General features: G+C 42.9%; 1 protein-coding gene across 6 annotated transcripts in view; it reads right to left on the bottom strand.

Moving 5' to 3' along the window:
• Positions 1 to 6906: 6906 nt before the first annotated feature.
• LOC311110875 (histone-lysine N-methyltransferase ASH1L-like) overlaps positions 6907 to 21368 on the bottom strand; it is a 52503-nt gene continuing 38041 nt past the window's right edge. For 2 of the 6 annotated variants that reach the window (XM_084153481.1, XM_084153482.1), the window contains exons 14-27: positions 20667 to 20822; positions 20188 to 20258; positions 19923 to 20086; positions 18721 to 18873; positions 16360 to 16414; positions 16015 to 16147; positions 14822 to 15106; positions 14262 to 14348; positions 11639 to 11729; positions 10741 to 10879; positions 10453 to 10625; positions 10186 to 10352; positions 9417 to 9840; positions 6907 to 9270 (exon numbers count right to left, since the gene is read on the bottom strand). In XM_084153481.1, coding sequence (XP_084009607.1) covers positions 9179 to 9270; positions 9417 to 9840; positions 10186 to 10352; positions 10453 to 10625; positions 10741 to 10879; positions 11639 to 11729; positions 14262 to 14348; positions 14822 to 15106; positions 16015 to 16147; positions 16360 to 16414; positions 18721 to 18873; positions 19923 to 20086; positions 20188 to 20258; positions 20667 to 20822 — 2190 coding nt within the window. In that variant the 3' untranslated portion in view covers positions 6907 to 9178. Of the gene's footprint in view, positions 9271 to 9416; positions 9841 to 10185; positions 10353 to 10452; positions 10626 to 10740; positions 10880 to 11638; positions 11730 to 14261; positions 14349 to 14821; positions 15107 to 16014; positions 16148 to 16359; positions 16415 to 17245; positions 17509 to 18720; positions 18874 to 19922; positions 20087 to 20187; positions 20259 to 20666; positions 20823 to 21368 lie in introns of those variants that run through there. The other 4 variants (XM_084153483.1, XM_084153484.1, XM_084153485.1 and 1 more) reach the window with 4 other exon arrangements.

Below are 21368 nucleotides of genomic sequence, written 5' to 3'. Positions count from 1 at the left end.
GAGATTTATCAACTTGGCGCACGCCGTACATTTTTCCCGTTATAAATCAGACAGTGTCGTAAAACTGCGCGTGTGAACGAGCATTATAACTCCTTCTGAATAATAATCATTCAGCTATTTTGGTGACATTAACACCCTTATTTTCTGTAGCCTATACTTTGGAAGTGTTGGAATTAGGCTAAGACATTATATCTAAAGGAAATATCAATGGCAAACTTTATCAAATGTCTTTGGAGGTGTTGGCAGAATGTTTTTTTTTTTCTGTGACATTTGCTGAATCTGACCATTTCTGAAACACAAAAACAATTGCAAATTGTTGTGGACCTGTAAACAGATCGTTTGAATTCAATAATGGTTTGCATTTAGCCTACATTCTCCCGAACCTAAATATGCTGCACTGCCCGCAAATTCTGAAACATTGTCTACTCTGAAAAAAATGTATACTACAGTAGGGCCTAGGCCAATGGTAGCCTACACACTTCAATGCAAAAGATCAACTAACTGTCTGTTCACTTGTTAAATTCTACTGTATGTTATAAACCGCGTTCCCTTTCGGATGCATAGAGCAAAAACTTGAAATTATAATAGCCTATCTAAATGAGAGATGTGCATGGTCATTTGTTGTATGGTTACTTCAGGAATATGAACTCATGGCCAGAAAAGGTACAATGGTTGTGATATATGTATTATATTTATAAATATTGTCTAGGCTACTTTTCGATGCATGCCAGCAAAGCCACTACACTACACAACACAACATTAAACAATACATTAATTGCACTATAACAGTGACAAACGGTGCCCACAAACTGTTAGGGCCTACATAAAGCTGTCCCAACAGCAGAGCTTTCCTTTCAGCAACATTGAGTGAATTCTTACCACAGCTACACCTGGCTATCAGCGGAGCCACGTCTGTTCATTCAGCCTCATTTACTGCCTTTTTAAAAACCATAGCTGATATGGCTAACTTGCTTAAATAAATATGGTTTCTACTGACTCATTGTGGATTTGTGTAACTCGATAAGAACCGCATTCTCCTTCAATAATAACGAATGCAGACATGAGTTTTGACTTTTGAACCATACACAAACATTATTACATTTATGTTCAGTAAATTCATAATGTTTGCTCTTACATCATTAACACTTAGCCCTAAGTATAAGCAAGTGCAAGCAAACAAACTGCGATGAGGTAGGCCTTCGTTCAGCACTTTCAAAATGGACACCGACAGAAATTCAGATAGATCTTAGTTCAGATAAATTCAGCAAGATGTTGAGGCATTAACTTTGCTCTTCTTTAAGTCACCACACACAGAGAGAGAGCGAGAGAGAGAGAAAGAGACATGGTTAGTCTACCATTTGAAGTATTTTATTAAGCCTATGTGGTATAAAAAGGAAAGAAAATACAATCACTAGCATGGGCACAATTTTCACTGAGGACATGACCCATACCCAACTGCAGAAACTGGCTACTCTTTATTTGACTGATGTAGCTGGCAAGGTAACTGCTGTTTGACTTAACAGAAATAAAGTATTTATTCCCAGTGTTGAGCTAGTAGTGTAACTGGCATGTAACGTTAGCTACAGTAATGTTTCATCCCCTCTCGACTGAAGTTCTGTCTGAAGAGAATGAGCTAGCTAGCTAGCTACCACTGCCAGTTCAGCTCTAGCTATTTGTCAGGTAGCAGTATCTAACAGCTGTTGTGTGTATGGAAATGTTTTGTAGCATTTTTGTCCCATTTCAACAGAAGTAAATTAACTTGGCTAGTCAGTTGATGTACCATTAGAGCTAGCCAAAAGTTGGCTAACATTAGCTAGCTAGCTCACTAATTTAGCTATTATTTTTGCCTCAATCACACTAGACCTGAATCAAACGATGAAACCAGCGGCCAAGCGATTGAAGACCGATATATCGTTTTTTAACAGCGCAATGTGAGTTTTTATTAGAGTCAGTATAGCAATGTGATGTTATTGATCTGTCAGTTTCCTTAGCTAATTTCCTACTTTTCACACTGACACGGTATAACCAGCTCAACAGGCTACACTGTCATGGTGCACAGTCAGTACACAACACTATGCTCATGATGTCTTAGCAGGAACAGATGGTGACAGGTGTCCCAGCAGGGTCAAACAGCCAGGGAAGACCAGTCTACGGAGCTCAGGTGAATTTTGCAGTATATTATAACGATCAGTGAATGGATACAAAGTTCCATCTTGAGTTGATGGGTAGGCTACATTCAGGGATCTGGGAATAATGGTAATTTCAATTCTTGAACCATTGATTCTATTCTTAGATAATAAAATGTATAAATGTACATCAAGGTAATTTTTTGTCATGCCTCATCTGAGCAGGATCAGATGGTGACAGGGGTCTCAGCAGGGTCAGGCAACCAGGGAAGACTAGTCTGTGAAAGCACTGAGGTGAACTTTTGCAGATACAACACTTTATTCTCTCTGTGCAGTAAACACTGAACAAGCCAGAAGATTCAAAGATTGAAACTATTTTAAGGCAGTCTGACAAACCTCAAGTTGATTTCCAAACTGTATCAAAGAGGCTTTTCCCGATGACACAAAACATGTCCAAAAAAATGTGAGGAAGACCTGGGAGACACTATTGATGATGAATGGGTACAGATATATTTGAATGCCCAGTCATGTTCATATAATCTCAGACATAAATTACTGCAGTTTAAGACCATCCATAGAACATATATTCCAGTGAAACTGAATATCATGCACTCAGAAATGTAATTCCTCTGCTGGAGGTGTAAAACACAAAAGGGGACATATTTGCATGTTATGATCTTGTGAAGGCTGGCTGAATTCTGGCAAAGAGTATGTTCTTTTATCTCAGTATGTCTACAGATTCTCTCTTCTCCCTGTTTTTGTTTGTTTGGAAATGTTGATACTGGAGACTGTTATCTGAAGAAACTGTGTAACCTAGCATTTATAGCAGCGAAGAAATGCACTGCCATTGATTGGAAGGTTGGCTATGCTCCCACAATGGATGGCAGAAAAGTCAAGTTATGTATTTGATTTATTACAAGATTAAGGGTATACTGTGGAACTTTCATAAGGTCTAGGCGCCTTATATGGAATACTGTATGACAAAAGGGGTCTGTACTGAAAACATTCAATTTTTTTAGTCCAGCAGTCGCAAATCAAAACTTTATTTTCATGGCACATGAGAAACCTGTCTGATTTGTGACTGTCTCAGTGGACTAATCCATTGAGGCCGCCACGGGGATGACACGGTCCAAGAATAAGGGGATTGTGGCTCAGATGCAAAAGGCATGTCTATCTCCAGAATGCGCTCTCTCCCGCCATTTCGTGGGTATTCATTGTTTCATTACTTCATTGTGTGCATTGTTTGCTGTGTCTATCAATTCCCCATTACATTTATCACCAGCAGTAGCCTACATTTATCGTTAATTCCCATCATTTCTAATCTACAATGTTTGTCAAATGGTTACGGTAATTTCTGTTAATGCGTTCAATATATATTATTACAGTCATTTACCGTTGTCATTGTCGGAGTGGACATGTTTTTTTCAGAACTCACAATGTATGCTACACTTGTGAGAAACAAGTTTTTGTTTATTTCATTCCATTGATGAGTTGTCGATTTATTCATTGTCTTTTGTTTGACACCTGATTACACATGATTCCACACACACACCTGATTACACATATAGAAGTAGGACTAGACTACCTGGCCTGCACACAAATGTAGGCCTCTAAGTGTGCCCATCTGGGGATGTCTGATAGTATTTCTGAATGTCTTAACCACCACCACTAATAAGCTGTGTAGCTTTTCAAAGTAATTTTTCTTCACCTCAAACAGCAAGTAAACAAATCTGTTTTTAGAATCAATTGAGAATGACAATAGTTCCTCAAAGTATTTGAACAATATTTCCAGCTCTCTCCCTTTCGATAACTACTCGGCATGAAAGGGAAAAATGTAATGCTCTGATCCAGTGGAAACGTCATAAAATACCTGATTACTTCTTATCCCTTACACAAATAGCCTACAGCTCATTCCATAGTAGAAATGCAGGAAATGAGCTTCAGATGCCCAAAAACAATCTGAGAGAGGACCTCCAGACCCACTGCCAGGTTATGTCCCCCCCACTTCTAAAACCAAAGTTGCGCCCCTGATTACTAGGATCCACTTTTATAGACAATATACTGACACACAGACAGCACATTGTGCAAACAAACCATCCCTTGCAATATCAACTGGAATTACATGTCTATTACTGAAGTTTTTGTTTAAAAAATTTTTTTGAAACAAACATGGTCACAGACCCAACAACATTATAGGCCTGTAGTATCCCCTCCTCGCGCATGAGCTAATTATAATACACAAAGTAAGCAAAACAATGAAATACATAATTCCAACATTGCCTAAAATTATGATTAAGATACTAATGAGATACACCTATATAAGCAATATAACAATTGAGATGTACAAACTATGACATAAGGAAACGATGAGGGGATAAGAGGCAACTGTAATTTCGATTAAGACATTAATGAGCGAGAGTCGATATGCCCATTTGTTCAATATGCTAAGTTCTGAGGGGGAGAGGGACCAAATTCTTAGGGTGAGACATGGGCTACTACCTAACAGCTTACTACACAACATACACTTAGTATTGCTTTCTTAGCTACAGTATACATATCCTGGCATATAGCAGCATACAATACATTTTGGGGCTCACCGTTGTTGTGCTGTGCTCACTTGAACAGGAAGGTGGCGTGGCGGTCTTTCTTGTGGGCAAACTTTGTCATCAAATTTTGTCATCAAAGTCTGGCATTCTCTGGATTTATGGTTCTTTCAAGACAACTGGAAAAAATATATAATAATCATGCCGTCAGTGATTTTCAAGTCGGAGCTTAAGAAAGAGGCCCGAGTTCCCGACTTGCATTTCCGAGTAGGATGACCGTTCAAAACATATTTTCCCAGTCGGAGCATGTTTTCTTCCGAGTACCAAGTTGTCTTGAACACAGTGAAGTCGGAAGTCGGAGGTTTCCCAGTTCCGAGTTGTTTTGAATGCAGCAGGAGTCAACGTATTCAACCTTTGCATGTGAATGTTTATCCTTTTAAGCTTGGAAAAGAGACCCTTTCAGACAGATGTTTTAAATTGTTAAACTCAGACTTGGACCACACACCCTCTCAACTGAATAGCAAGCAGGGGAAGCAAAATAGTGATTGCTTTGCAACTCTTGCAGTTAGCCACTGATTCCTTCCAAACCAATCATTGTTGAATTTGCGATTTTCTACATGTGTAATGTTTATGCCCAATGCCCGATGAGCAGCGATACATTTTATCTGTAATTATCTTCATATTACAAGGATTGAAAAGGATTTGCCAGTAGATTGTCGACATAATTAATGATGATGAATGTTTGTCTAACTAGCTAGCTTGCAAGCTAAGATTTTCAAAGTATGATGTTGACATGATCAGTCCAATCAACGCTACAATAGATATAACGTGATTTGACATCCTTTTATCTGTGGCCAATGACCTTGAGCCTTCTTGGACGAGCACTTCTAATGTAAATCTATAGCAGCACCCAAGGGGGCTTAAACTGTCGAGCTCTCATGGTAGATTCAGTGGTGACATAGTGTCCCCATGAGTGTCAGAACACAGAGCCAATCACAGTGCAACTAGAGAAGATTACCAATGCCTTCACTCTGTGCTTTCGCTGGCTACCCCTCCAACACAGAAAGCACTGAGCACTGAAACACCTGCATTTTGGAGCAGCCTTACTCAACAAAGCAAGAAAGAGACCATGTTTGTATGCGGCTTTATTAACTCAGGGATTTTTTTAATACATTGTTTGCAAACTGATACGTACCACGAATTAATGCCAAAATAACATGCTAAACAGGTGGGGCTCAGCCTCTGCCCTGAATGACGGGTCACCACTGATTGAGACATAGCCTACAAACGTCAATGGAAAAGGTGAACAATCTGTTATACCATTAAACTGTGCTTCGGATCGCATAGTGCAAAATACCAGTAGTTTATCTAGCCTGTTCACTACCGTGAAGTGGGTCCAGTTAAATGAGAGATGGGACGAAAGGCAGCCTATCTTAACATGTAGGTCTATAGGCTATTTCGTGAGTATGAAACCATCACAGTCAGAAAAGATGAGGAATTTATTCTGCAATGATCATGGAAATGAAATAATCTGAAATAGATTTATTTTAGAACACAAAGAAAATTTATTTTTGCTCTTCTCACTAAGAGCAAATGATTGCATCTTGTTATATTTAGCTACCCGTTTTGTTATGAGTCATCATTTATTCCCCATTTGCACAAGGCTACCTTTGCCTTCTTGCAATGCAATACTTCAACTACTAGAAACTGTGCGTACACATGGTCTAAAGTTTAAAATCAAGTTTTTATCAAAACTGGCGCCGCATGTTTTGGGGCATATTTTGTGTGTACACAACGTTTATAAATGAGGCCCCAGGTGATCTAATCAGTTGGAGGACGACCTGCACAACCTGGGACTCATCACCACATCAGCCTGGGACCTGGCCCAGAATAGGATGGCATGGAGATCTATTTGTTGAGGTCCTATGCTCCAAGGAGCGAGCGCGTGACTAACTTTGCACTGGGACTTTGTAGTCTTTTGAGTATGGATTTTAATTGAGTTTTTTCATCCAGACCTCCTTGGTTTCTCCTTTTTATGGTTTATGTGCGAGTACCTGCTGAACTCCTTAATGAAATTATCTTATGCACCAGCAGCCACCTATCATCTAAACCTGGGAGCAGACCCTCATACTGCTTTTCTACACCCCTGCTTATAAGTTCAACTGAATTATATTAAGGAAATCCAGAACACAATTTAACTATTCCTTTAAACACTATCAAAAAGTCAAGGTAAAATAAACAGTCACAATAATGTAGTGCTTTTTATTTAAAAAACAAAACAAAAAAACTAAGAATATAAAACAAAAAGTAAAAACCAACAGCATTGTCATGACTCATAATTACAAACTTTTAACGAGAGTGGAAGAAGTTGACAAACTGTACACATCACAAAATGTCTGCCAGTCTGTCCATTTACAATGCTTGCATCTTATTTTGTGATTGTCTAAAAATAACTAAACAAATCACACAAAACACACAAATAGCCTACAAGCACAAGCATCATATTTATGAACGCTATCACAAAAACAGAACCAAAAAGGAAGAACATATTGAGCTGACAGTTATACTTTTGTTTCTCTGTCATCTTTTATAATATCATACAACTTTTATGTTGGTTAGTTTTTTTAGTGTTCAACACTTTGCAGCAAAAACAAGGAGCATATTTTCTCCTCAAACGTAAAAGTATTGATATTAATTATTACAACGACAGACGTCATTTCAGAGTCACTGTTATGTCCCAATGCCTTCTACGAAGTTCGTTTGACATTCTTCTCGCTCATGCAGTACATAGATTAATTTCATTTTTAGGGAACAAAAATTCACTTTAAGTTCTTATGTCATTCATTTAGGACAGTTGGTACATTTTACTGGACAAAAACACCTCCTCCTTCTCCTTCAAGCTTAAGTGTCTCAATTATAGTAATACAAATGTCAGAAATAATCATTATAATAATACATATGGGGCTGAGTTCTGTACAATACAATAATACACAAAATCCATTATCAAGATATTGCTTTGGAGACACTTCTCACATAACCCAGTCTGTATATACATAACTTGGCACTGTACAACTCTGCCCTCTTTCTGTCAGTTTCTTTACTCTCTCGTTCTGTCAGTCCATCTTGATAGGACTTCTCAGTCAAAGTCCCATTTTAAACAGAAGCATTTGGAAAAAAGAAATCTCATCAAATCTCACAAATTATTTAAAAACATTCTCCATGGCAACCAGAACACGTTTGAAGAAAAAATGTATAGCTAGAATTCCCTCCCCCCCAACAGATACCCCTCACAGAATATGAAAATATGACCATCACGATACATTTTGTTTCCATAATATCCCATAAAATGTTAATTGCCATCAAGCCCTTAATTTCTTTTTTTCTTCAAGAATTCTGGCAGATTACTGACACACAAATGTGCCTACACATACGCACACACTCACGCAAGGCAGTCAGGGATCACGGCGTTCTAAGGCGTTACAGTAAGAACCAGTGTTCCGCCGCCTGACTTAGTTAAGCTGGTGAATCAGGTACTTCAGAAAGAGGGGCGAAGCGGACTGCCTCACAAACCCAACAAGACACTTGACTGACCAAAAGCGCACACTCCGTCTTCCCAAAGACCACCAGCCATTCTTTACAAACACAATCCCGTCCTTCCGTCTCTGTTCCTAAATGAATTACTACTATATATATATATATATATATATATATATATATATATATATATATGATAATATACTTATTAACTTGCTTTTCAGACTGCATCATCCAATACTGTGTGAGTGTTAGTGTGTCTTGTTGATACATTACAGAGCGCCAACAATATCCATGGTACCAAAGTGCAGATGACCAACCTCGTTCCTGCCGCTTCTGTCCTAATTCATCTCCCGCAGTATATGCGTTCTCATTCCCATTTGATGTTGTTTAAAAAACAAAGTCAATTTGAGTCTATGGCTGTATGCCACAGCCATGTTCAGTACCACGTTGTTCCTTTCTTTTGCTCACCAAAAATAACTGACTCAAGGTTCACTGATGAGCCATGTATGTATGTATGTATATATGTATGGATAATGTTACACCTATGTAATTGTCTCTCCGTCCCAAGTAACCAGGGCTGTCTTTGATGAATATTTGTTCAATGCGCATTTTTAAGTGCATGGGGTACATTTTCCTATGTAGAAAAAAATATATATATGCATTTGCATCGTACTTCAATAAGTCTGGGTCCACCCTCCTGAGAAGTCCTTGTGTCCCCTACAAAACCATTATCAATGATCACGACTGCTGAGTGCACTGCTTCAAACCATTTATTTGTTGTGTTGTTTCATCACTTGAGATGAAAGGTTGGGGAAGAGGGGACACCACCTGAAGGGGGGCCCGGGAAGGGGACCAACCTTTTTCCTTTGTGGTCACTTTCTCTTAGTAAATGCGTCTTCCCTTCCTTTCCATTTCCCCCCACCTCTCCCAAGTAAATGAAAGGGGAATGTGCTTGCCAGGTAAGCGGCAACATCATTTTCTACCCACAAAGTCTCCGAATCCAAGTGTCCGCCTACGTAATCGCCGCCCTGACCCCTCCTCTAGAAGATAAGTGACATCTATGGCTGTTGGAAGAAGAGAGAGAAGTTACCAAACACCAATGACACATTAAGTTAACTGTCCGATATTTCCCCTTCATCAATTCAACAGTTTCCATTCTTCATCAAACCACCCCTCTGTCGCTATACCCGTTTCCTCATTGCCTGCTCACCGTTCTTATTGGGTGTTCTGTGTAGCAGATCCAGCAGAATCTTGTTTAGCCGATCCCTTTGCGCCTCCCTCCTGCCCAGTCCGGAGTGATGGAGGGGTGAGGAAGACATGGAGGAGGGGAGGAGCTCCAGCATGTCAACTCCTCTCTCTGCCGTACCTTCCTCCAGCTCCCCATCCTCCTCTTCTCCCTCCCCTGGCCCATCCGGTCGCGGGGGCTGGGCAGTGGTAGGGAGTGTGGGTTCTTCATGGGCAGCGTCCATGTCCCCCTCCACCACTCTTCCGTTTTCACTCTCCGGACGGAAGTCGTCACCCTGGTCGCATGGGGAGGAGTCGTCCTCACAGGCTCCTCCAACTCCTTTGGGCCGCTCGCTCTTCCAGGCCGAACGTCCCCCGTTCCTCTTGTAGTTGTCAGGAACGTAGTGCGGCTGTGGCGAGGTTGGGAAGGAACAAAGACTCTTTCATTTGACTTACTCACAAGTTGCTCATTCAGGGATGATTAAAAATGTGTTTTATTAACTGTGTATCAAGCTGGACCCCAATCTTCTCTCTTAGGATAACTAAAAGAATGGTAGGCACATATCAGTCGTCACTGATGCCCAATCATCTTCTTTGTTAAAACAACTGATACACTTCTCTGATTCCACTCAATTCAAGCCCATAACTGAACCTTACATCAATACTACCTCATCAAACTAGCTTTCACTAAACCTACATGCGGACACTTCAATACAAATAAGCCCCACCCCGCTCCTCCTCTTGGACCCTCTTACCGAGAAGTCTCTCTTAGGGGCCAGCCTCTTTGGGAAGTGGTTGAAGGCATAGGGCTTAGTGCACACGGGGAAGCGGTTGCGGTGGATCTTGTAGAAGAGGTGCGCCGACTTGTCCAGGCGGTAGTCGCAGATGTACACGTCCTGCTCCTTCACTCCCTTCGGCCGTCCTGAATGAAAACAAATGCCAGGTTAGGTCATTATGCGTGTTAGCTCAGTGTGTTTGTGTTAATCTCCCTTACAAAGTGTGTGTGTGTGCGTGAGTCTCACCTTTGCAGTAGGTGTAGAGGTCGAGGACACAGCAGGTCCCGACCACGGCCTCCAGAGGGATGATCTCGTAGAGTGGCACGCGGAACAGCTCGTTGTGGTAGAAGCGGCGTGAGGGCGAGTGGTGCGTCTCGTGGGGCCTGAAGTAATGATGGCCAAAGGCAAACCTCTCACCCCTACAGGGCACCCACACAAGGAGACGAGAGAGTCAGAGGCAAAAATACAGCAATGAAATCGCTGATGTTGCTCAGCGCTGGCTCAATGTGGCGTTCCCTTTCCCCCCTCCCTTACTTTTCACTCTTCCAGAGTTTCTCGATGCGGAAGATGTCCAGCTTGTCCCTGTTAACGTGGGACAGGAGACGGTAGGACTGCCTGACCGGCTGGCCCTCTGGGTTGCGTCTGCTGTCCCTCATCAGGTACACACAGTCACCTGGATAGACAGGTTACATAACATTACCCTGATTTTTATCTATAAAGCACTTGTTTTATTACATTCTTTTTATTTTTTTACCCAATTTCGTGATTACGATCTTGTCTCATCGCTGCAACTCCCCAACGGGCTCGGGAAAGGCAAAGGTCAAGTCATGCGTCCTCCGAAACATGACCAGCCAAGCCGCACTTATTAACACCCGCTCGCTTAACCCGGAAGCCAGCTGCACCAATGTGTCGGAGGAAACATCTTTCAACTTATGACCGAAGTCAGCCTGCAGGTTCCCGGCCCGTCACAAGGAGTCGCTAGAGCACGATGAGCCAAGTAAAGCCCCCCCGGCCAAACCCTCCCCTAACCCGGACGACGCTGGGCCAATTGTGTGCCGCCCTATTGGACTCTCGGTCACAGCCGGTTGTGACACAGCCTGGGATTGAACCCCAGGCTGTAGTGACGCCGCCACACTGCGATGCAGTGCCTTAGACCGCTGCGCCACTCGGGAGGCCGGTATAAAGCACATTTATCACACCCCAAGTTGCTATTCAACAATTATTCAATGTGGCAACTTGTGCAACTGACACACAAACTCACTACAACATTGAAGTGGCCTCATACATGGGGTTGTGTCCAAAATAGCACCCTATCCCCTATTTACTGCACTACTTTTGACCAGAGCCCTATACTTCTGTTTAAAAGTAGTGCACTATATAGGGAATAGGGTGCCATTTCACACACAGCCATGGTTATAGTCCCCATCCATACCTTGGTGCAGCAGCAGTTCGTCTCGCAGCAGACAGATGTAGTAGATTGAGCCAGACTGGGCGTAGCTGGGCTGGGGCAGCATTGGCACCTCCTGGAGCACCAACGGGACAGGATATTACATCAGATTAAATAGGAAGATTAAACAAAAGACAAAGCACTCATTTGAAATAACCACCTGTAATGAGTGGAGTGCCTGAAACAACAATGGCTATGTCCCAAATGGCACCCTATTCCCTGATACATTTACAAGGAATAATCTGCGATTGGTACATCCATTTTTGGACTTGTAAATGACTGATTATATATCCATTGATTCTTGAAGAATATAACTTATAAAATTCCTTATGAGCTTGGTTCAACTGTCGTTCCCTAGCAGAACCCAAAATATAAGCGTGTCTTACTCCATTGTTGGTAAACAATGTAACTGTAAACAAATACTTTGTAGACTCAAAACATGGTTAAAACTATACATTTGATATCATGGATGGTCAGTCCTTGAATCCATAGCTCTGTGTATACATTTGTTATTTACATTTTAGTCATTTAGCAGACACTCTTTTCCAGAACGACTTACAGTTAGTGAGTGCATACATTTTTCATACTACAGAGGATTTCACTGTGAGACATTTCTCCCTACATAGCATTTCACCTTACAGAGCATTTCACTGTGAGACATTTCCCCTACAAAACATTTCACTGTGAGACATGTCTCCCTACAGAGAATTTCACTGTGAGACATCATGGACGGTCAGTCCTTGAATCCATAGCTCTGTGTATACATTTGAGAGTGGTTCTCCAGCCCCATCCCTCCGCTATTTTCCAAATCAGTGGCAGGGTGACGGTTTGTTATTGTTTCAACTGCATATTGCCACTTTATTTACACTTTCTGTAAAGTGTGTTGTGACTGTTAAATGCACTTTTAAAAAACTGTGATTTGATTATCTTAGGTTTGGGAAGTGCATATCACCTTTGTTTTCTTCACTGACTGAACACATCTTTCATGGGCTGTTTCGCAATATGCATACTATCGTGCTATGAGCATGCAAATTGAAGCACGGAAGGGTCGGAGCATGACTTCCAAATCAAAGTATGCGGCGCAAAAGTTTATTGAAATTAATGAGCTCAAGCGAGAGAAAATAAACCTGCCTACAATACCCACTTTAGTGTGCGTAGATCGCAAGCCCATAGTAAGTCAATAGGGCGAACTGGCTAGCTAGCTAGCCACAAAGAATTGGTAACTAGTTACCCACGAAGAATTGACAACTAGTCATCTATCTTGCATAACATTATCTTTAGGTAGTTTTTGCCTGTTAAACTAGCTGGCTAGCTAGGTTATTACATTCAGTGAATGGGGAGGTGCAGCGTGATGTAATACAGTAGGGGGAGTGCGAGTGCTTCTCAAATGTAATATTTTATCCACACTTGTCCTCACAAGAAAGTACTCAAGAGAACGTCCACGGAGAAATGCAGTCGGAACATGTGTGGAGCATGGTAGTATGCATATTGAGAAACACCCATGGTCTGACAACCCACCTGTGACCGTTCAGTGGGTTTCCATTAGGGGTTGGAAGCGAAATTATTTTCGTTCTGAAGAGAACCATTATTTTTTTCGTTCCATTCCACTGTTCTGACCAGCAAAATAAAGTTAGAACCAGTTTGAACCCAAAAATAAAGTAACGGTTCATATCATTCATTTCTGTTACTTTTTAAACCTCAGAAATTATTATTTTTTAAACATTTAACTCAACATTAAATTACTTCACCAATCAGTGCGGATAGAGCAGCTTGCTATGGAACGGGCAAGCTATAGTTGTTTACATGCATTGGACAGACAATGGTGGGGAGCAAGAGGGGGTGGAGGAAGAGGCTTAGCTTGAAGCGCTGGGCATCTTGTTATGACATGCATTCCCTGAATTAGGCCCCTCAGAATTATACATTTACGTTTACATTTTAGTCATTTAGCAGACGCTCTTATCCAGAGCGACATAAAGCTATGCAGGAGTGGCTTTTATGAAGGAACTTGAATGTCTTTGGACTTCCGAGAGTTGGCTTAATGTTGGACCAGAGCTAGCTAGCTAACATGCGTGTGTGTGTGCAGAGCGGCACCAGAAATAAAAAAACTTTTAGTAGTTAATAAATATGTAAAATGTGATAGCTATAGTATCCTTAACTAGCATTGAAAAAGTAAATCCCTTCTCTAATAAAAAATGTCTCTCCCTAATTTCAGAATCACGCTTGTAACGTCAGTAGGCTACAGTAGCCTATGCTTTGGCGGGAGAGGGGCTGGTAGCCTACACATGCACACACTAGCAAAGATTTTTAGTTGGCAGGCAAACACTGGAATACGTTTCTGAGTGACATAGAGCTTAGCATAGGTGCTTTGTTGCGTTTTTTTGTTGGACTGGAAAATGCCCGTAACGTAAAATAACATTATTAACCCAACCTTGATCGCACCCCATGGTCTATAGAAACCAGGGATTGGAACCGGTTCAGGGAACAGAACAGAAAACCTGATTTTTTTTTTTTGAGGGACAGAATCAAAACCGGGAACAAAAGTGATTTATACTGTTCCGGAACAGAACCGTTATTTTAAAAGCATGGGAACTGGTTAAGGGGGACTCACCCTGTCCACAGGTCGGGGGTCGCACTGCTCACACAGGTAGTGTTCCACCTCCGCCTCCAGCCGCATGCAGTCAAAGTGCTGCCACACCTGAGAGACAGACGCATCACTGTTCACAGCCAAAACTAACACTAACAATATATTAGACTACCACACTTAGCAATCTCTCACACAATCAACTCGTGCTCTCAAAACATTGCTTCCACTGAAAGGAACAAACACTCACCATCCACTCAGAATCATCAGGCAGGTACCACTACATTAAACTAGCCTGAAATCCAAACTGAATATCGCCTCATGGATTCAGTAAGGAACTGATATTCAGTTTTATCCATATTCAGTTTGGATTCCAGGCTAACATTCATATCCCAACTCGGAGCCTGCAGTGTTAGGCTGTGTCCCAAATGGCACCCTATTCCGTATAAAGTGCACTACTTTTGGCCCACAGGGCTCTAAGAAACTGGGCCTCTTGTCCCATAGGGCTCTGGCCAAAAGTAGTGCACTATGTAGGGAATAGGTAGCCATTTGGGACATGCCAGTCTTTTCTCCGGACGCTCTCTCACCATGCACTTCTCACACTGGATCATCAGGCCCTCGTCCTTGTACATGCCGCAGATGCAGCGGATGATGTCATCGTCCTTGTCGTGGGAGCCCGGCCAGCCTCCTCCGTGGTGGTGGTGATGATGGGCGTGGTCTCGCTCCAGCGAATCCGAACTGTCCGCTTCGCTGGCTGTTTCTCCGACGATTTCGTCGATCTGGACGGCGGCCTCGTGGCGAGCACCGTAGTAGGCCTTCCTCAGCCGGCACACGTCCCTCCCCACTGACGACTTCCGCCCGTAGTATTTCTGCTAGGATGGAGGGAGCAAAGGGCAACGACGTTAAGAATGTGGGAAATACAGTTTGTATGTTCTAAAGTGGAGTAAAAGACCAGCTCCCATGAAAATGACACAGCAACCTAAACAAGTTTGACCAGGCTTCCAGAAACCCACTGAGAATTCTAAGCCCCTGCACAATGATACATTTTCCTGGGGTTCATTGCAAACGCTGAGGGTCTCTGACAGCGGGGTAAATGACTTTCAAAGTCCACTTCCAAACTTCCGCTACCATAGACGGGTTAGCTGACAACGATGCGCGCGGGTCATTGGGGCCGAAGTCTTATGATTCTGGACGGTCAGATAGCTAGCAACAATGGTAAGAAGCTGCCATGTGGGGAATCTTGGCTCTTTCAGCTTGTTGAATGTTGTTATTGATACCATGCCTTCTTTTGAGGTGTTTTCACTCGTCACATGGCTAAAATTTGCTAGCAAGCTAACCAACAACTGTAATGGTGTATTTGGGAGACAACAAGTGCTCATTGTGCAAATGTATTTATGTTTTCAATAATGATTTGGAGAGGAAATATAGTTTACATATAACCCTAATTGCTCCTGTAAGTCGCTCTGGATAAGAGCGTCTGCTAAATGACTAAAATGTAATGTAAAATGTAATGTAATGTACATGTTGTCAACAATCCTTTGATTCTAAGCCAACCCTGCCTGTTTTGCTGCACAGTTGCGCACACATTGGGTTTTGTTGCTAAACAACCCACCTGTCTATAGCGTTGAGTACCCTTCAGAGGATTTGAGTGGCACTCACACAGCCTCCACACAATTCAAATGTAAATCAAAGAGTCCTCTGTGTATAGGTGTGTAGGTATGTGTGTAAAGGATCAGTGGCTGTGTATATCCCATAAGGAGGAGGGTTGAGGGAGACCCACCTCTGCGTTGCGGAACACTTTGAGCATGTCGGTGTCAAACGCCTCCACGGTCTTGTAGTGCCCTGTGGTGATTTGCTTCTCAATGGTGCTCAGGTCCAGCGGGTCCGACACCTTCTCATAGTACTGCGTGTTCCTGGGATCACACACACACAATGAGTCATGGGGTGAGAGTCAAAACTGGGCCGCTTGTCTCATGAATCCAAACATGATCGTAATGGTCGCAGGAAGTGATAAGAACACTGAGGGTGTTGGATAAGACACAAAGCGTTGCACAACACACCTACATACAGTAAACATGGGTGAAAGAGCTAGCAAGCACACACAAACAAACAAGCTAACACTTACCGCTTTCTTGAAGGTAGGTTTACCAGCGGAGCAGCAAGGGTCTGACCAGCTGAGTCTATGGAAAGAGAGACGTTTTATTATCTTCAGCAGAGTATCTTTTACTGTTATAGTGCATAAATATACTCAGGGAAAAATGACTCTCTGCACACTTGAATCAGATTTACAACAGCAGATGTTTGTAGAGGCAAAAGCCAAACAGGTAAGCCAGTTGTAGTGGTCAGTACACGCACATGGACTGAGTCCTGTTGAGATTGGGTTGCGTTACACAGAAGTGTTGACTTTGTCATGTCTTTCCCATTTGCTTGAATTAAAACCAGGTGTCCAGCAGTCTCTCTGAAGGCACCAGGGATGTTTAGAGACTAGGGAGTTTATGGGAAGGATTTCAGTATGTGTGCAAGTTTGAGTGAGTGAGAGATCAAGAGAGAGTGTGAGTGTGTATGTGTATGCTGGAGGGGTGGTTGGTGTTTATAGGGAAGGCTGCGCGCACACACACACACACACACAAACACAGAGCTTTGCCATCCCTTACAGCATGGTTCCCCAACAGACGGCCTGTGGGCCAAATCTGGCCGCCAGCAATATTATTTGGCCCCCAAATTAATTCTGAATATTATTTTCATAAAAAAATATTATTATTATAAAAAACATCTCTGACCCGAGATGCAAAAACTCCCAAATGCAATGTCCCAAGAAGGAAGTTACCCTACCTAAATAATGCAAAAGTTACATTTTAACTTAATTCATGAGGAGAGAGAATGCAGGATAGCGGACCATTTTGTGGTGCTGCTGAAACGTAAAGCTGCAACCGCAGCGCAACTTATAGCTAACTTGTTATGCAAGTGTTGCACAGCAACAGATAGAGAAAAACTACACCAGTCGAGTAATTCATTTCAACAATAATCTTCATTTTAATTTGACTTTATAAACAACAATATTGGAGTCTATTTCTTCCGAGCCTAGGCCTATATAAAATAAGGTAGGCTATGAGGCTTAACAGCATCTTTCACAATAATAAAATGGCCTAAAAGAAGTGGGATTTTTTTTATAAGGCCTAATTACAATTGCAAATGGAAAAAGTAGCATCCTACATAAACCAATAATTTAAAGAAAAAAAGTAGATGTATGTGTCTGAATCGGGATAGCCTGCTCCTGTAAAGACAGAACAAAACAGAAGATACTGTCAGCTTGAGAACTAAATATCCTTGGATAAGCACTCACAATAATGTTAGTATTTCCTAAATACAGTCATATAGGACACAAAGTTACTTAATATACTTAATGTGAAAAGTTGCATTTCCCCTCGGACACTATCTTGTGGATGTCGGGTGAGATGGATGTGATTTTGATGCGCAGGCAGTCCTCGATCGACTTATATGAAAGCCGGTTCCTGTCGTGAGTCTATATTACGTTCATAGAGCAAAATGAGGACTCGCAGGTGTAAGTCGATCCAAACATTGTTAGCACATAAAATGCAAGTTTCTTTCTTGTGCTGTATTCCTCTGAGTATGCCACCCAAAACGCGCATCCCTGATTTGGCTCGAAGTCTGGAATTCAATCCGCTTAGTTTGAATTGCCGTCTCATCCAGCGAGGGTATCGTTTTCTTAGCAAGGGAGGAGAATTCTCCACCTGGGCGGACTGTGAGAGGATCACGTACAAACGCAATGATATCCTTGGGCATGCTGTAGTCTTCAAATCTGGTGGAGAAGTTGTCCCTCAGCTGCTTGATGAAATCTTCCATCACCTCTGTGATAATGCTGCGGCCTGGTCCCTCTGCCTGTCGTTTCTTCAGTGTGCTGAAGTGCAGTAGCCTTCCAGATGACAGGTCCAAATCGAACAACTCAAGCTTCCTAGTAAAGGCCTTACGTTTTTCCACCATGTCCACAACTGTTTTCCCTCTTCCTTGTAAATGCAGATTTAACCAGATAAGTGACAGAATATGTCAGCCCAAAAAGCTGTGTGTGTAGCTTGCAGTTAACGCTTCAATGTTTCTGCGTCGGGACTCTGTCTGGGGTGGGAAGAACACTTGAAAGTTCCATGCTTGGATTCATAATGACGCCTGAGATTGAATTATATGCAAACAGCGACATTTTCATTGCAAATAAGACACACTAGCTTGGCATTGGGTAAGATGAACGCATATCTCTCTGTACATTCTTCCCTGAAACTTCGATTTTCCTTTCCCACCTTTCTTTTGATACTACTGATACAAGCTAATTGTTCTGAATGAATGTTGACGTAAAAAAAAGTAGTGTTGCCTACAGTAGGCTAGTAGACCTGTTTTTCCCCACCAATCAACGCACAGAGAAATAGACACATTGTGTGCGCGAGTGCAAATGTCTGTATGTGTGTGTGTCACTGACCCTTATAGCTGGTAATCATGTCACAGATCTCCTTGAAGATGTGCGCCAGGCGGGCGGTGCGGGTGACCTCCGTGTTCTCCTCGGCCGCCGCCAGCCTCCGCGTGCGGACCGACCGGGACGTCTGCAGTGCTGAGAACTGTGTCAGGAACACGTCTGCGACGACAATGTGACACACACAGAGCGATTGAGTTAACAAGCCATCACAAACACTACGTGACACCCCATACAAAACAGCATTTATATTCAGGACTTAACTGGGGTGAGTTTCCCTGAAAAGCTTCGCAGCACTAACATCATCATAAGTCTATTGTAGGCAAAGGAGGAAAGATTATCCTAGTGCTACAAAGCTTTTTGAGAAAACGTACCCCTGCCACATTCCTGCATATTGAAATATACTTAACAAAAATATAAACGGAACAATTTCAACGATTTTACTGAGTTACAGTTCATTTAGGGAAAAAAACAATTTATATAAATTCATTAGGCCCTAATCTATGGATTTCACATGACTGGGCAGGGGCGAATCAGAATTAGTCTTTCCCCAAAAAAGGGCTTTATTACAGACAGAAATACTCCTCAGTTTCATCAGCTGTCTCAGATGATCCCGCAGGTGAAGAAAACGAATGTTGAGGTCCTGGGCTGGCATGGTTACACGAGGACTCCGGTTGTGAGGCCGGTTGGAAGTACTGCCAAATTCTCTAAAATGATGTTGGAGGCGGCTTATGGTAGAGAAATGAACATTTAATTCTCTGGCAACTGCTCTGGTGGACATTTCTGCAGTCGGCATGCCAATTGCAATCTGTGGCATTGTGTTGTGTGACAAAACTGCACATTTTAGAGTGGCCTTTTATTGTCTCCAGTACAAGGTGCACCTGTGTAATGATCATGCTGTTTAATCAGCTTCTTGATATGCCACACCTGTCAGGTGGATGATTATCTGGGAAAATGAGAAATGCTCACTAACAGGGATGTAAACTAATTTCTGCACAAAATTTGGGAGAAATAAGCTTTTTGTGCATATGGAACATTTCGGGGATCTTTTATTTCAGCTCATGAAACATGGGACCAACACTTTACCTGTTGCGTTCATCTTTTTGATCAGTATAGAATGATTATTCTATTCATTCTAGTTCTGTTTTCCTGCACATGTGGGTATGGTCTCACACACCTTTGACTCCTCACACACATACACACACACTGACCTGACTTGATGTTTCCGTCATCGCGGATGACTCCTCCCCAGCGTGTGTAGATGGACAGGCCACCGCTGGCCTCCCTCTCGCCCTCCCTCTTCAGCAGCTCCTGCTTCTCCCTCATCTTCTCCCAGTTCCTCAGTAGGAACACACGGTGCTTCAGCACAAAGTTCCTGAGCCACAGAGAGAGAGAGAGTGGTGAGTGTTTGTGTTGTGTTTGCGTGTGTATGTGTGCGTGAAGGACATGTGTTTGGCACATGTGCTGTGTGTGTACCTCTCTCTGTTGGACATGGGTTTCATGAGAAGGTGGGGATAAAACTTGCTGCTGTCACTTGAATCCTCCTCCTTGGGAAAAGAGAAGAGGGGGAGAGTTAGAGATAAAGGAGTACTGATCATATGCTGCTGTTCAGTCCAGCCCTCTCACTATTCAAGTCCATTGTCTTTTTTTCAATCTAACCTTCCGCCCCACAAAAAGCTCCTTTGAGCAAGGAACCACTCCGTTCTACATACACACTGCCCCTTAAAATAAACTTAGCCGGGTAGGAGAGACCGCTCTCTAGGTTACAGAGCTAAAGACATGGCAAAGACTTGACTGATTTAGGATCAGAATACAATGTCTTTGCCTTTAGGCTCCATAAAAATGCTGTGTAAAAACGGCTGACGACGGTAAATATCAAGACCCATTGCAGCGGCAGTAACAAGACACCTGATATAACTTTTTCTCTGACATTTTCTCCAGTCTCTCTCCCTTACACGCACTCGTTTTTTCAGCTGGTGCTTGGACTTGCGTTTCTCCTTGAGTCGACCCAGCCGCCGTGCCCCGCCCGTCTTTCCAGGCATCCCGTTGATTCGCTGGCTCTTCCCTCCGATGATGCCCCGGCAGCCCTCTGAGCCACACTTACACACTTGCTGTAGAGAGAGAAGGAGAGAGAGCGGGGGGGAGGAGCGGGGAGGAGAGAGAGAGAGAGAGAGAGAGAGAGAGAGAGAGAGCAGGGAGGAGAGAGAGAGGGGTGGAGAGAGAGAGAGAGAGGGGAGGAGAGCGAGAGAGAGAGGGGAGGAGAGCGAGAGAGAGGGGAAGAGAGCGAGAGCGGGGAGGAGAGAGAGAGCGGGGAGGAGAGAGAGAGCGGCGAGGAGAGAGAGGGAGGGGAGGAGAGAGAGAGGGAGGGGAGGAGAGAGAGAGAGTGAGGGGAGGAGAGAGAGTGAGGGGAGGAGAGAGAGAGTGAGGGGAGGAGAGAGAGAGTGAGGGGAGGAGAGAGGGCGCGAGAGAAGTAAGCAGCAGTAGGAGGGAGGACGTAAGGGGAGAGAAGTTCAAGGTAACAGGTAAAGGAATGTGAAGTGTGTGCCAAAAACAGGAAAAGGGAACGGTGTGGGAAAATTGAGAGAGCGCTCTTGGATGCTAAAATGACCAAGAGAGATTTTTTTGCCTTGGCAGAAACAGATCTGGAACCAGGCTAA

Source organism: Coregonus lavaretus (assembly GCF_964263955.1).
Source record: "Coregonus lavaretus genome assembly, chromosome: 3".
In the NCBI taxonomy this organism is placed as follows: Eukaryota; Metazoa; Chordata; class Actinopteri; order Salmoniformes; family Salmonidae; genus Coregonus; species Coregonus lavaretus.
The sequence above is the reverse complement of the archived record's forward strand: the minus strand, read 5'-3'. Positions and strand labels throughout refer to the sequence as shown.